We start from the raw sequence: 16,626 nt of genomic DNA, 5'->3' as shown, positions 1-16,626 counted from the left end.
TAAATAAAGTCTGAGTGTAGTTGCATTCTTTAACCTATTTTGAAAGAATGCTAAACCTGCTCTTTTTTGCTCCATTTGTATCTAAAGACAGACTGAATTAATGGTTCCCAGTGCCATGTGTTGAAGATCCCTCCTTGTTTTTTTTATCTTTAATTCAGGATGTGCAGGTATTTCACGTACAATGCTACATTAATACAAGTGCTACTTTGTCCTGGTACGCAATCTCTCAGAATCGGAGCAAGGTCTTTGTTGATGCTTCAGTGGCAGAGCGCCCCTAGTGGTAGACAGTGGAGAGAGCTCTACTCGGACCGCGTCATGTTTTTTATAGGGGTTGGTAAGAGGGAAGGTGGAGACTGTGTTGGTGGTGAAGTACTGTATGGTGCATTTTTGTTAAATTAGGGCTGTGGTCCTTTAAGGCACAAACCAAACAGAAGACTCAAATGGGAGAGCTAATCTCCTTTCCAGGCAAAATACAAAACAAAAACACAGGTTAATTTTACAGTAATAATAATAATAATAATAATAATAATAATAATAATAATAATAATAATAACAGCCTTCGGTGTCCTCCTGTGTTCTCCACCATTGCATGCCCAGGCTGGGTTGTTTCAGGGTCTAACAGTCAAGTTTGCCAACCTTACCAAGATGGCTATGAGTCAAGAAGAAAAAAATGCTTTGGCTAGCGCCTCATTCAGTATACTCTAAATGGTCACCAAAGAGTTCCTTATACAGGGGGTACATTAGTATCATGTAGTATACAGTATAAATAAAGTAATAGAATAATCAATCCTCTTAGTAATTCATTTGCTTTCATCATAAAACTGTTTGCGATCCAGATATATCAGCGGGGTTGTATAAACCGATGATGTTTATATATTGCTCTCAACCTTTCACCTTGACCTCTGACCTAGTGCGACTCTCCTACAGTGGTCATGTGTCTTTAAGCATATTTATCCCACCTGCACCTCAAGCGTGCCAGAGGATTGCTTCATCTCAGCCACAGAAACACAGAGCCACTTTTTCAGTAACAGTGTCTTAACACCTGGTTCCAGGAGACCGGGATACCTAGTTTCAGGCAACTTTACTGTATCAAACCTAGTCTCCTGAAACCAAGTTCCAAGCCACAAAGAGGCTCCGTGTTCCCTCAGCTTAAAGACCACGTGAATCTCTAATGAGAGTGAGAGAGGGGAGAGAATTTGGTATAGTTATTGGTGTAGAGATAGTATACCCAACACCTATGTGTGTAGGATTGATACTGCTGCAGAAGGGAGCCGAGTTATATATAACTCATGAGGTATAATACAGGTCTTAAGTTTAATTCCCTGAAACACTGTGTGTCTGTGTGCGTGGGGCCTCGCTTCCAACCTGCAGCCGAACCTCCCACCAAGGACCCCTGGCAGAAACCCCCCCGAGCGGCGATTCATCGTAAGTTCACAAGCACCAGTCAGGCAGTACTTGGATTCGGTGTGTCACCAAGGGGAAGTGGCATAGAGCCTGTGAGGAAAGAGCTCTTAGAAAGAAAAAAAAAGAGATTAATTATTATTTAAAGCCCCTCTGCTATAGCCTTTATGACTGTAGCCTAGCAACTGTTATTAACATTGTTTGCAAGGCGGACGTAATCTCTTTTGTAAACTGATTATGAATTCATTGACTTCCTTTTCAAAAGGCCTCATTTCCATTGCATTAAATCAATATTGGACTGAAGTCATGGGTTCTCACGCACACAGAGGCTCCTTGTAATCCAGAACACTTGAGTCACCCACATGAAATCCACAGGCCCGTGACAGTCATTGTACAACCCGCAAAATAAAACTTCTATGTAAGATCACTGCTCAAGTGATGTAAAAAACTGAAGTTTGTCATGATCAACATATGATTGTATGTACACTCCATTCATTGGTTTCATTAATTCAAGTTGCGAATGATATCATTTTAAATGAACCAATGTTGTTGTTTTCTTTTTCTTTTATTGATTTGAAATGTAATTTTAATAATTTGAGGTCAGATTAATCAGCTATGTAATTGTGTAATAATCACACATTACCTGAAAGGTTCCAAATATTTGTATAAAAGCCAGAGTTTATCAATAGGAATTTGTGCTAAAAGTGCAAAAGTGCAAATACAAGGTAGGTATCCTGCTTACCATGTAAGGAGATGGAAACGGCCAGTGCATGGGGCTCACCATTTTGTGAACGAAGACTGTAAAAATGTGCGTTTTTAGTGCGCCTGTTTTTACTGCTCATGAAACGGGAGGGAGAATAGCACCCCCTGCAGTCAGGCATGGTGATGACAGGCAGGTGCCAAGAGATGTTTTTATCACAGCCCTGCCATAAGGAGCCTCAAGCACAGACTGACTAATGTGATCAAACATGTTATAGTATCGTGATGTGGATTACATTGATGTCACACTCTGTGATGCAAAGATAGACTTGTTCTTTTGCGTAGGAAGGATTTAAACATTCTTCATAAATACTGAATGGAAAAGGATTATACACTATAATAAAGGTGTTAGGGGAGTAACGGTACACTAATGTCACGATACGATACATATCCCTATATGCAGGTCATGATACGATACGTGTCACGATACATGTGCTTGTATGATGCATTTAAAGATCAAATGATCATTTAATGATGAACCATCTTGCAATTAATCGTTACACCCCTAAAAGATATACTTTTATATTACCTGCATTTCCCAGACATTTAATGTCTCCTGTTTCTCATCCTATTTGGTGTGTTCTGTACAATTCCTTGTGCCTGCTAGTCAGAGAAACTTCTTCTGAAAAGGCAGATTGTGGGAAGTGAGGAAGAGAAACATATCAGCGCTTCACAGGCTTCATTACACAGTGCTTTAGCTATGGGCTTCAATGTACAGTGCCACACTAATATACCTCCCCCACTTCACTTCAGGAAATCATTGTTTGAAAGAGAAATCCTTTTTGAACTGGGATATATGGATTGAGAAGAGAAGGCAGGACTGCTGAACAGTGGTGGAACTGAGGTTTTCCTGTTGATTGAACTGCACTGTTTCTGGGAAGTGTCAGTGTCTCCTTCAGTTTCATCCTATTGTTAGAGTGATACTATGACTCGCTTGTATAAGGGTTGGTGTCCTGGGAGTCTCTTTTATGGGTCACAATAACATTGTAACTCAAAGTGCTGGATCCCCAGGGACTTAAGGAATCACACTGATGAAAGCAGACAAAATGTGTGCCTGTATACTGTCAGAGAGAAGTTTTATCCCATGATTGAGTGTTTAGTGTTTCATATTCACTACACCTCGTAGAATCATTGAATCTGGTCAAGTTCGATTGAGGCTTTTGTATGAGAGAATTTAACCCCTGTGTTCCAAGTCTGCAGGCGACTCGCTGCCAAATCCTCTATTTAAGGTATCAACTTCATGTTTGCAAGGTTTTATAAACACTGCATGCTCAATATGAATCTTTATACTTGGTATATTGATGTATTCTATGATTCTCTCGGAGGTTCCACTACTGTATTGTACAGCAATAAATAACCGTTTCACTAAAACTTTGTTTTGCTTCCTGGCATATAGACCCCAGGCATATCTCTTTCACTTCACAAATAATTGGATCACAGAAGCTATTCTTCTTACATTAAGCCCATGGCTGTTTTCTTGATTTCCTAGTTGCCCTTTCTTTGTATCTGAGTGTGATTGCGTGCTGCTGCTTTTGTTTTGTAATGCAATGGTCACAATGTGTTTGTCACATCATAAAAATAAAACATCCCTTGTCCCCTGGTAAGAGCATAGCAAAGTGTATTAAATCTTAGTGAATGCATGGTAAAGCATAGGCAGCAGTATAAAGCAGAGAGGTGTAGTGAAACTTGATGACACCTGTGCAGGATGTGCTGGGAGTTTAACAAATCTTTAACGGTGTTTGGTTGATTTTTTCTATGTGATTTAAAATGCACATTAAATAGACAGTTAGGCAGTTAGGCAGAGTTTCTTTATTGTCTGTTATCTGATTTGAAAGTAAATCCCAAACTACCATCTTCCTTGTTTAGATGTTTTATTAATTATCGCTGGAAGTTCAGGAAGAAGCCAGTGATTGATGATATCTTCTGCTCGTGTATTCGGTGGTCCTCCTGGCGCCCCAGTTGACAAAAAGAAACCAATTAAATGAATGTCTTGGTTTTGCAGATTGCATGTGGACTTCTGACTCTGGGCTTCTTTTTCTCCCCAATTTAAAATGTCCAATGATGTCCTGTGACAGAGATCGAATGCCGCTTGGTGTTAGATCTCCCTCCCGACCTGAGAGGGTACTAGATAAAGGAAGCAGAGTACCCTGGACTAAAAGGCATGACACTTTATTCCCATGGGTAGGTGGAAGTCGGTCGACTAGAAAAGGGACTAAGCTACGGTACCCGAACAGGAAACGGCGTGGCATCAGCGCATTGGAGGAGCGGATGCACTCGTTAACCAAGGGGTCATGAGCGAGGGTATAAAATAGGGCGTAGCAAAGTAATCTGCTCCTTTGTAAATGGTTGGAGTTAATCTAAAAGGAGTAAACGTATTGCTGAAAACCGTGAGTGTTTGTTTTGTGTTTGTAAAGTGTCGGCTGTAACTGTGGTTTGTCTAGACTATCAGTAACACGATCCGGAGCTGGAGTACAAGCTAGCGTTAACCCGGACATCACTTTTCACCCCAGCATTTACATTTACTGTAATCACCACTAGCACTTAAATTCACTCACTGTCTTGTGTTTGTGTTTCGAGTTTAGTGTGGGTGTGTATAAAACCTGGACTTTTGTTTGCGGGTCAAACCCGGGGATTACAGTTACGAGTGATACACGCCGCTGTATCACTCCAGCATTTATTATTTACATGTGATTGCCTTAGGGCTCTGGACATTGTTATTATTGTCAATAAACACCCATGCACCTGAAAGTAATTGTCTGTGTGTTTTGTACCTGCACGGTACTGCACTCACCACTTTGCCACATGTCCCCACATTGCAGCAATTTTCCACCCAGCTCAACAGAACTGAAGGGTCACTGGGTGTCCTCCGATCCCACGACCAAGCCAGATTCCTCTTTTACAACCAGGAACTCGAGAGCAGATTTATAAAGTTCTCAGATTGCCAATTTGAAAAGCAGACGAGTTGAAGTGCGGGGCTGTAACCTTTTATTAGGATTTTTTACTAACCTTTTCTCTGTCTCCTAGAAAATGGATAACATTTTGGGGAACGGCTGCACTCGTGAGATGGCCTTCTCAGTAAAATAGTTTGCTTATATTGATTTACAGAGGAGGATTATGTATTCAGAGATATCAAGATATTTAGAAGTAAAGGGTTTAGGTGAGGTACAAGGGATGATAAAAGTCACACCCCTCCATTTTAAGACTGGTGTCCCAATACTTTTAGTGTGTATATATATATTTTGTGACAGGATGGATGAGATGATGTAAATGATTACAATGTCCACAACTGTAATTGCTGTACAGTCTTTAAACTGTCTGTGTGGAAATTTTGTTACTGCCAGTCTGACACCATTACCTCCACCAGAGCACCCTTACCTACAATGGTAGTTGTGTAAGACTCTGGCGTACCATACCTTTTATTATCCAGTTCACACAGACCACTATTTACACTGTATACATTCAGCAGTGTATACCTGACATGCACTTGGTTGGTTTGCTCTTGAGTGAGGTTTTGTAGTCTCTTTGCAACTACTCCGTTGCTTTGTTTAAACAGTAGGCATTAGTAAGTAATTCTTTGCTTCCCTTACTTCACTTCCAATAATTATACACCTATTTATCACTATATATATATATATATATATATATATATATATATATATATATATATATATATATATATATATAATGGGAATGTATATATTTATTGTAGGGTTGTGGTGTTACAAGGATCCCACAAAAAATACTGTATTTTATTTAACATTTACATTTTTTTTTAATATTATTAACAATCTCTAAATATTGTACTACATACTGTATATAACATCCTGTTAATCAACCTCAGTATAAAAAGCATTTAACAATCATGGCCACTTTCTCGCAGTCTGGATTTGCTCTTATTGAAGACAGTCAGTGCGTTTACATGAGCATAAGGATTCCGATATTTTTCAGAAAACTAATTCTAATATCAAAAGTCATGTAAACACAGTTTTCGGAAATGGCACCCAGAAACAGCACCTAGAAATTTCAGATTAAATTCCGAAAACTAACAACATGTATATCATGTAAACACACTTTTTGGAAAACTTATTGAAATAGCACACTGCACATGTGCTCACTCTGACCCTTTTCTCCTGCACGTGGTTTTAGAAAACAAGAGAAAATAATAATCTGCAGTCAGTCTGCATGCATATATTTGTCTAGTTATGGATAAAGTAATACATTTGTTAAAATCCGTATGTATTTGTTAATAGCCCATTGTGGAAGGGGTGTGGGTAATTCACTGACTAGGAGACAGACAGGTGTAATTGAAAACACCACACAGGTGCCCAGTTTTATTTCAGGGGCGCGTTGGGTATCTTTAGCTCGCAGAGGGCGCTGTTGGTCCGTGGTCTGCTTACCAACTATGGTAAACAGAACCACGGGAATACCAAGCAAGGGTAAACAGTTCAGGCGCACTCGCAGGTGCTTCAAAACAATATTACAAAAATCGAAGGCACAAAGAAACAGGAAAAATAAAACAGTAACAAAACTACAAAGGAGCTGCACTCTACAGCAATATTCCGGTCACCGCTGCCCGTGTGACCCGGATCACCGTCCTGTGCTGCCAGCTACCTAGCCTGCTCAGCTATCCTTATTCAGGGATCTGCCCAAGGGTTCCCCTCCCTCACTGTCTCGCTCTGAACCTCCGTTCCGTTCAGTCGTGGACCAGCGTTTCCGCGCACTCTACACGTTTAAAAGGGCAGATCTGAGGAAACAACAGAGCGTTAATTTATAGGGCTAACAATCTCCCAAGACACGCCTCTCAGCCATTTAGAGAGGGGGAAAGTCCACACACCCACTTTCCCACCTCCCCATGTCACTGCCATGACTCACAGGCGGTTGTTGGACGACTGCTACCCTCTTCCTGCAGCCCGTGAACACGCCAGCAGATTCAGCACAGATCTCTCCCTGTTACACCCATACTGAAGCAGCAAATGTTTTCCAGCTTTAAAATGACGTGATAATTTAAAATAATGTCTGGAAAAGAAACTGGTAATATAGAACAGTGTGAGCTGTTGGAAAAGCTGATTGCACATTGTGGGGAATCTGAACAGAGGTATAGGACAGTAACCTTTAAATTTAACACCTGACACCGGTAAAGCACTTGAGTTATTGGATTGGTCTCCTATCTGTTGCAGAAATGTCTGGTCTTCAAATCGTACTTAGGCTACTACAGTACTTTGCATGTGAAAATATCTTTCGTTTTTCAAAAACAACAGTCCGTTTTTACAGTTGAATTCTAATTAGATTTTCTATTGTTAATCATGTAAACACAGATATACAAAGCTGTTAAATTACCTCCCTAATGAGAAACTCTGACCCTCTTAATTAAAACAGTTTGCATGAAAGGAAACTAAAATAAATAACTTCTGTTCAATATGGTGTTAACCAGTTAAATATGAATTAAGTTTATTATGAATTACATTGATTCAATTAAGAACTTTTTAAATAATCAAAATTAATGTGTTACAAGAAATTCTATGTACCTTCAGTAGTAGACCGCATTTTGTCGGTCTCTAATTGTATCTAAAAAAGCAATTCCATAAATCTTATGCACTTGGATTCATAGGTCTCAAATGTACAGTTTTAAAAGAAACGTGTATTTTTTTCCAAACAGAATATCTGCTAACACTAGGTTAAATACATTTCTGTTTGCAAGAACAACTTATGTAGAGAACGTTTGTTAACTTAGTGTAGTGCCAGATGTTTTTAGAATGGAAGCACATGCTTTCCAGTGCATGTGTTTCTTTCAAAACTGCACAATTGTGCAATGGGGGTGCACAACAGGTAAGACATATGCCAATATTTTGTTAATTGTTTAACAAGGTTTAACTGTAGTATGTTTTGCACCCATGATTAAGTAACAATAAAGTGCTTGATGAAATATTTATCAATCACACAATGTGGGCAATCGCAGTATGTGTCTGTAATATATCTACATGAAAAACAAAAACAACATCAACGGCTCCTGCACTTTGCTCGAGTCCTGAGCGCTGCAGAGAAAGCAGTTCATTTGACAGTCAAATCTCTCTGCTCAGCACAAACGCATGCGAGTTGCCAGCATCCATGCAAATGAGCTAGGCAGAGAGGGATGGAGTTTCTCTCTGATCAAACAGTAATCCGTCTTCAGTAATCCCAGTCATTGTATACGTGTGTGCAAGAGTGTGTCTGCGAGTTAACAACTTTAGCCTGTTGCAGCATCAGTTAGAGTCAGATTTTGGGTTTTCCTATAAACAAGCCTCGTCGTTTTTCTGGAATGGGAACGGCTTTTTACAAACTATCGGGAAAAATCACATTTCAGGTGAAGAAAAGAGCCAAAGCGGGTAAGAAAGGGAAGGGGGTTTATTTCCTAGCAGCATGGATTACACCACCATCATAATAATAATATTAATAGTACTAATATAATTTAACAATGTCATACTGTATAGACATGAGATATAATGTTTGAACTGAAGGTCATACAGAATGTGATCTAGAAGCAGTGATGTATTTTTAAATTTTATTTCTGCTTTACTTTCACCAGAATTAAAGGGAAGTAACATGACAAATTCTGTAAAATGGATTCATTTATGTGCTGTTATATTGTGCTGGCAGGTAGATAGATAGATAGATAGATAGATAGATAGATAGATAGATAGATAGATAGATAGATAGATAGATAGAGATAGATAGATAGATAGATAGATAGATAGATAGATAGATAGATAGATAGATAGATAGATAGATAGATAGATAGATAGATAGATAGATAGATAGATAGATATGGTGTTTATTGTGTTATAATAGGAAACATGATACCGTGGCATTGTACGATTTATGACTTCAGCCATTGCATGGAAAACAAATCAGCAAAATCCAATTTGGTCATATCTGGGAAGTAAAATATAGCAGAAACATTTTAAGGTTTTGTAACCGGAATGTCTTTGCCGTGTCAGTTTCTTGCACAGGACCATAATAATACAAAGCTGCCCAAAGCACAGGTATTAAATTTTCCACTGAAAAATAATTCCTTTGCATTTACTACTTTCTTTAACTGTTTATCTTGCTGTGCACTTTTAGCAGAAAGCAGGCCTTGTTGTCAGTTAAGTTTGTTTATTTTGTTCAAATGTAGTTTCAGCTACTGTATGGAGTCACACGATTCCTCTGCTTGTGTATACTGAACCCTGCTCGTTACTACAGCAGTGTGTGTCTCCAATAGTCATTCATTATCCTACTAGTGCTTGCAGAGGTTATAAATATAATCTCGGAACTCTGTTACAGAAAGCAGGAATGAAAAAAAAAGGATTGAACACTGAACCTTTAAATTGCCTTTATAAAAGTTACTTTGTAAAAAGGCATCAACTTGTTTATTTCAAATTTCCGTTTTACTGATAAGAATTTACAGGGAAAGATACAATACAAATCAACAGTAAAACACAACCAGTCCTCTGAACTAACTACTGTTCCTAGACCAGATTTTCCTTTTTCACACGGTTCATTTATAACAGATCTTGTTGGCTATAAGAGCCATACCAATGATCAGAGAGACCTTGAAGTGCCATAAAAAGGCTGCTTAACCAAACTAAACGCTGCTTCAGTGTTTTTGTGCTCACTAAACATGTATCATGGTCCATGGCTGCCTATAATCTCGTTGAGAGTGGCTTCTTGCACACTTTTGTTGAGTCAAACAAGCACATGAGACAATACTGTTGATGTGATTTGAGATAGCCACTGAACAGATCTAAACATGTTGTTATCTAAAAAGCATATTGAATGAGAACAAAAACTCCCCTTTTCTGCTGAGATGGTTCAGTTGAGGTTAAAGTGCTACAGTTCCATCCGAAGATAATACATCAATTCAAACTTGACCAGAAAGAAGATGAAACTAATTACCTGTGTCCTTGTTAAAGGATGGTCCCCTTATCTCAGAGATTATTTGAGATATGGATTTCATATTTACAGTAATCTGACCAAACACAGCTGCCATATATTTTGCGATCATTTGGCATTTTGGATTCTGATCGACCGATTTTAAGCAGCTTTAAGGAAACAGTCTTCAGAAATTCCTCTGATTTAGTCTCAGGTGTATTCTATGACTCTCTTGGGCAGTAACAGGTTGAAAACAATTTCTGCGGTCACATCTGTTTTAACCTCCAGCCACAGTTTGGACACCATTTCAGATACAGACTTCATATTTGCTGGGTTGTGTTTAACCTCCGCTTGGACGAAATGGACAAAATGTGTCGTTACTTCACTTTTTTTTTAAACTTATAACTGATTTGATACTGTTTATTCGATCAAATGTTTACTTTGAACGTTTTACCTAGTAGGGTCTCTTTAATTGGCCCTGGCTGAAATTAAATTCAAATCTGCTTGAAGGACACATCGATCAGTCAAACGTGTCACTTCTGTCCTCAGAGCTGAAATAGGCAGCACTTCCTGTCTTGTCAGCTGAATGGTGTGCATTGCAAGTAATGGCCCACCTCATACTTTTATGCTGCTGATGGTGAAAATGAAACAGCATGCAATTATTTTAGTACTGGCTCCATTAATACAATTGCTTAATAATGCAGGCTGATTTTATAACTGCAAGACAGTACTGAAGACACACTTCTAATGCCTCTTCTTTAGGGAAGGGATAGTGTGTTAGTCTGCTTGCAGTGCTGTAAATATAGCAGATTCCATTCTCTGATCACATACAGACAATATCCTTAACAACACTTTCACTTTAGGTGATGCAAACCCTTGGCAGGGGGGGTGGGGGTGTAGTGGAACAGGCTATACACTTGCATCCGGAGAACAGCAATATCCAGTTGTTCAAAAGAATGTCCTGTTAAGTTTTACCACAAGTTACACCTTTCTATCTGTATGTTATGTGTACATACTGTGGATAAAGGTTGTTGTGCTCTACTAGTTCATGATATTGGTAAATGTTATATGCATGTATTTTTTAAAGCAGTATTTTGTTTGGGGTATCAAGCTATTGAACCATTTTAAGTTTGCAGATCTAAAGTTACATTTCAGCAACGTTAACAAACCGGTCCCTCAACAGGGGCTGCTTTCTTTAAAATTACACAGAAGAGTATGGAGATTATTACAAATAACCCTGAACATGATTGTGAGACTCTGTGGCTTAGAAAAGGATTGCCAGGGTACATGTGCATGAATTATAAATAAGGAAACCAGTCTGAGGATGCAATACTAGTGTGGTTGTCTGTGAAGCATGTATTTCAACTACAAGGTCAGTCTTTGGTTCCCTAGTAAGTGCTCCATCATACCCAGTACTGCCTGTCCTCATTAAAGGCTTTCTAGCTATGCAATAATGCCATATATTTGTTTTTCATGCACTATATATAATAGGTCTCACATGTTCAGTTTTTTGTGTTTATGTTAAACCAAAACATGTGTTTTTATTAAAAAACATGCCATGGTGGTAACAAACCAGATGAAAGAAAGCTTTTTGTTAGCAAGCTTTAAACTCAGGTAGTTCAGGTTACACTTCCTAGGTCATCTAACCTCTTTAGGGGAAGCAGCTGGTTGGTTAGCGGTGGGAAAGGAAGTGTAGAGAATTGCACTCTCCTGGTGAAATCACATAGAAGGTACAAGACAATGTGAAAGCACGGCATGCAAACTGAGAGTTTTTTGTAGCGCTTATCTGGAATTCCATTGCAGGTATGATAGCGGTTTTGAAGATACAGATCTTATAATCTTATAACCACCGCCCCTGCTAAAGCCCTTTATTTATTTGCATACTAAAAAAGGCCACCTGAAAATGAACAATGCAGCTCAATAATCAATAACCTTTTATAATTGCAATCTCATGATATGGACGTTTGCAATTACACGGCAAGTTTACCTGAAAGGAAAGTTTGATGTGTTTTAAAGATGAACAACTGGTTTAATAAACCCAGATTAGCACTAATCTTGGGCAATCTAATGCTCCCTTAGCTATGCTAGTATATGATTAGTACTAATTGGGGTCTGGGAAAATTGATTTATGTATTTTGTATCTAAAATACCAGCACTTGTACAGTTTGTAGTTCAAGGATGCAATTCCAACCCCCATGGCAATCCTCATCTTAGAAGACTGGCAAGCAGTTCTATAAGTGCTGTTGATTGTGTTATTGGTCAGAATGCCAGCACCATGCTGCTTATTAAGGGGGCATCTGCAAATTGCAAGCACGACTAACTTAAGGGATTATCTAAAAATGTCCAATTTAAGAAAAAAATAAGTCAGTACAGTAGTCTCCGGCTAAGAGAACACCCCTCGGGAAGCCAGCGAAATGTTCTTATAGACAAAGTGTTCTCTAAGACGGAGTTAGCCACCAGCCACAATATGAATCAATACATAAATAAATACATATGTATTACTTGTCGTGACGCACATGCATCAACATATGAAATTAACGGAATAAGTAACAGCAAAACAATAGGCAAATGTATGTTAATAAACTATAATAATAAAGTAACAGATAAACCCATCTTAATAAAACAAAAGCAAAATAACACAGTGTGGCAATGTTGCCCCGCCCCTGTGTGTATTTTGGTGTTGTATGTTGCGTGTTGTGTGTTAATGTTGGTGTTTATATATAAAATACATGGGATATAAATATGGGTTATAAGCAAAAGTGTTTAAAATGTATATTTGTATTAAGGCACGAGGATTGCACAGCACTTCACATGCAGGTAAAATGTAATAATATGCGAGCACGGGGAATTGCACTTTATTAATTCACGTGCAGTTGCATCGAGACGCCAATTGAATGATTGATTAGCAATCAAGTCTCCGTACAGCTGCATAAAAGCAGCATGTTTTCACTCACTCTGGGTTGTGTGTTCGGTGAGTGGAGAACGGGATTGGAGACGGAGGTAATAATTGTAGTAATAGTTAAAGTAAGAACTTCTCAATGTGTTTGTCTGTGTAGTCCGTTTTGTTTGTCTCTTTATTTTGGCTGCCAGTGCCGCGTCCTGTGTTTTGTTTGTCTTTACAACCTTTTTATTTTCTGTTTGTTCAATTATTAAATGCTGAGTGAAACCAATCGCTCAGCTTCACCAAACTCCACCTCTCTGTTTTTTATTTGTTGGTTCCTGGTTCTGGTCTAACGTCACCCACTACAACCGTCTTTGTGACACACAGTCAAAAGCTTAAAATGCTATTTACAATGAAATTAGTTGGCAGGTGTGTTTCGGGCTATCACAATGGCTGTTACTTAGGAGTAACTTAATGTTAATAAGCTAACTGTCAAACTAAATGAACACAGCAGCAGCAATATGCAAGACATGCACATCATTTAAGATAATGGTGAAGCAACTCACTAGAATGGGAAACACCAAATTGCTTGGTGACTTGTGTGTAATTCAGGTTTGTTTTTTCCAAGAGCTCAAACTATTTTCGTGGAAATCAGAATACGAAACAATTTAATGATATGACGGTGGTTCTAGAAAGATTTAATAACCAATCAGTGTCCCTTTTTTTACAAAACAGTACTGTATCCATTGTGAACGAATCACTATCGAGGCCAAGAATGTGTTCTTTTAAGTAAAGTTCCTGTTCCTTTAGCCGGAGCATTTACAATGGGAAAAATCAGTTTCACCAGAAGGGTGTTCCCTTAGGTAAAGTGTTCTCTTAGGTGGTGTTCCTATACGCAGAGACTACTGTACAGATATTGTATATAACTACTTTTTATATATTTCTTGTTAAGTGCAAACAACACAAACAAATGGATAGAAGTGTTGCAATGGATTACAATGGGTTCAGACGACACTGATTTCCTTACACATCAGATGTGTACTTACACATTACACATTAGAATGTTATTCTACATTTGTTTGCATGCTATAACCCTAATCCTAACCTTAACCCTAAACATGTCCCTATCCCTAACTCTAACCCTAACCCAACCCCCTTAACCCTTTTCTGATACAACTGTGTACTTACATATATCATTCAAAAATGACATTGTAACTAGGCATAATTACTTTTAATTATGTTTAAATACACATGTATTTACTATGTAACTGCAATGTAAATACACAGTAGTTTGAAAGATGTATTGCAAAGTGTTATCCTAAATGCTCTCTCTCTGTTTTTCTGTCTCTCTCGCAGATTGCAAGTATACCTGCCACCCCCATTGCAGAGACCTGGTGACGTTGGACTGTCACCAGAATGGCAAATCAGTGGAGCCCCCCTCCTCGCTCGATGTGGGGGATCATGCCAATAACAATTACCACCTGCCGGTAGGACCCCGATATTTTTCAACCTCTTACCAAGTCTCCTGTGGCCACGCAACAGTGACATGCTGCTGTGTTCTACTCATGGCCAATAGCAGCTGCAGTGGGATGAGGATGTCATTGGTAGACAGAATGGTAACACAGCGGGTACATTTCCATATTTTCTCAACGGTATCACAATGAACACACATTACAGACAATGAACTGGTAGCTCATAACCAGACAGACTGTGATAGTGTATCTGTCCCTTCAGTGCTGATTCATTGCAAATCCACTGTGCTGCCCTTTTGGGCTGGTAATGGTAATACTAGCTGGGGGCTCTTCAGGAGGTGCAGTGCTTTTGGATTACAGTGGAATCCAAGGTATTTTCCTTTAAGGTTTCAGTAGATTTGTGTCATTCACAACAGTCAGGTTATGTTTTAGAATTGATAAGTAATAACTACTGTCAGTTGTATGTTTGCATTCTTTAGTGTTACAGAACCCCCTGCAGTTTTTATAAGAAACCCATGCTTTACCTTGGCTGTATCCAGTGTGGTTCATATTACAGCAGAGGTCCTAGAATACTGCTCCAAACTATTTACTGTGGATGAGCTCTGACACAGGAAGTGAACCTGCATTGTGGCAGGAAAAAAAAATGGCTTTACCTCAAAATAAAAACAATAAGGGAATGTTGTTATGATAAAGTAAGATTTTTTTTGACACACCACTTACACACCATGTTATTTATTTTACGTTTTGAAGTAATTAATATTTCCTTGAATACCGGTTGTAAAGATTTCCTTTTGAGTCCTTTCTGAACCTGGCCCTCACTATATATAGAACCCAGATCACAAAGCAAAGGTTGTTACTTGTGGTCTGTTCATAATGCTCTGGGTATTGTCTCTTATCTCTTGTTTCCTATCTGCCTCTTTCTAATCTGGTGGGTTGATACGCTTGTAAGAGCCTTTCTCCAGGGGCCTGAAGTTCCCTGGGATTGGAAATGTAGTTTAGCAGTTTAGGATTAAGACTAGGAGCCAGGGAGACCTGGGTTTTGAATAATGTCTCGGACACTTGCAGGGTCAGTGAAGCTTTTTGTGTCTCTGCATGGGATCATGGGATCGGAGAAAGCTTCCTGACCTTTAGTTCCCCTAAGCTGTTGTGGGGGGTTGGGGCAGTCAGGGAGTATGTTAGGCATTCTGAATTTGGGGGCAAAAGAAAGAAGGAGCTTAATTAAAATAGCAAAGTGAAAGAAAGAAAGAAAGAAAGAAAGAAAGAAAGAAAGAAAGAAAGAAAGAAAGAAAGAAAGAAAGAAAGAGGTAAATCTGAAATTTCAGAAGTGGCTGGAAAAATGTGCAATGACTGCAAAATAGTCACATACAGTGCATGTAGACCTTTACTTTGTAGGAGCTTGCTCTCTATAGTAGCCGTGGCCTGTGGCCTTGAACCGCGTGCTGACAGATTGCTCTCGTCTTTGTGATTTTGCAGCCGTCTGCAGTGTGAAGCACTTCCCAGATCCATGGCACACTTCCCTTTCTCATTCTTCTTGTAGGGAACACAGATAACAAGCTGGGCTGCTCCCACAGCAGGTTATAAAGACTGCGGTCCTGTGCACTGTGCACTGTGCACCCCAGCACTTCCAGTCAGAATGCTGTGTGTATTAAAGGAAAGTCTAGGAGCAACAGACAATCTACAATAGGATCAGCGGGGTCTGAGGAGGGGTGGAATCTGAGCTTGGCCATCTGAGGCTTTTTAAAGGTCTCTTGAAGAGCACAGTTTTACAAATATTCTTTTTATTCCCCTTAGAGGCTGACAGTATCAGGAAGCCATGTAGGGATTTCTTGTGACAGTATCATATTTTAAAAGTTTTTCCTCCTTTGGTTACATTTTCAGTCTGCTTCCCTGAGCTTCAGAATTGTTACTCAAGCTGTTTTGACCGCTAGAATTGAGAAGCAATGCTCTTGTAACATCTTAACTTGGGAGCCAGGCTGTAAGGGCAGCTGACTGCTGTGTATGGTGAGATTGATGGCTGAAGTAAACTGCAACATGTGTGAGCTACTGATTTATTTGCATGAGTCTGAAGGGAATTGCTATATTCATGTTTGTAACTTAAACCTTGACCAACATTCAATAACAGCTCAAAGTAGATGAAGTTTCTTTAGGTTTTACAATGCCCTTTGCCCTTTTAAAATCTTCAGCTGTTCCCCTGATCATTGTGCAGTTTACTTTCTCATTTCAAAT

At 39.0% G+C, this 16,626-nt stretch overlaps 1 protein-coding gene across 2 annotated transcripts in view; it reads left to right on the top strand.

The window, feature by feature from the left end:
• The window catches only part of LOC121318569 (ras association domain-containing protein 3-like), an 83,433-nt gene that overhangs the window by 24,927 nt on the left and 41,880 nt on the right, over positions 1 to 16,626 (top strand). For both annotated transcript variants that reach the window (XM_041255382.1, XM_041255383.1), the window contains exon 2: positions 14,285 to 14,415. In XM_041255382.1, coding sequence (XP_041111316.1) covers positions 14,285 to 14,415 — 131 coding nt within the window. The remainder of the gene's footprint in view (positions 1 to 14,284; positions 14,416 to 16,626) is intronic.

The sequence above is a fragment of the Polyodon spathula genome, chromosome 7 (genome assembly GCF_017654505.1).
Source record: "Polyodon spathula isolate WHYD16114869_AA chromosome 7, ASM1765450v1, whole genome shotgun sequence".
NCBI classification, from domain to species: domain Eukaryota; kingdom Metazoa; phylum Chordata; class Actinopteri; order Acipenseriformes; family Polyodontidae; genus Polyodon; species Polyodon spathula.
Note: the sequence above shows the minus strand (reverse complement) of the source record. Positions and strands in the feature narration are given on the sequence as shown.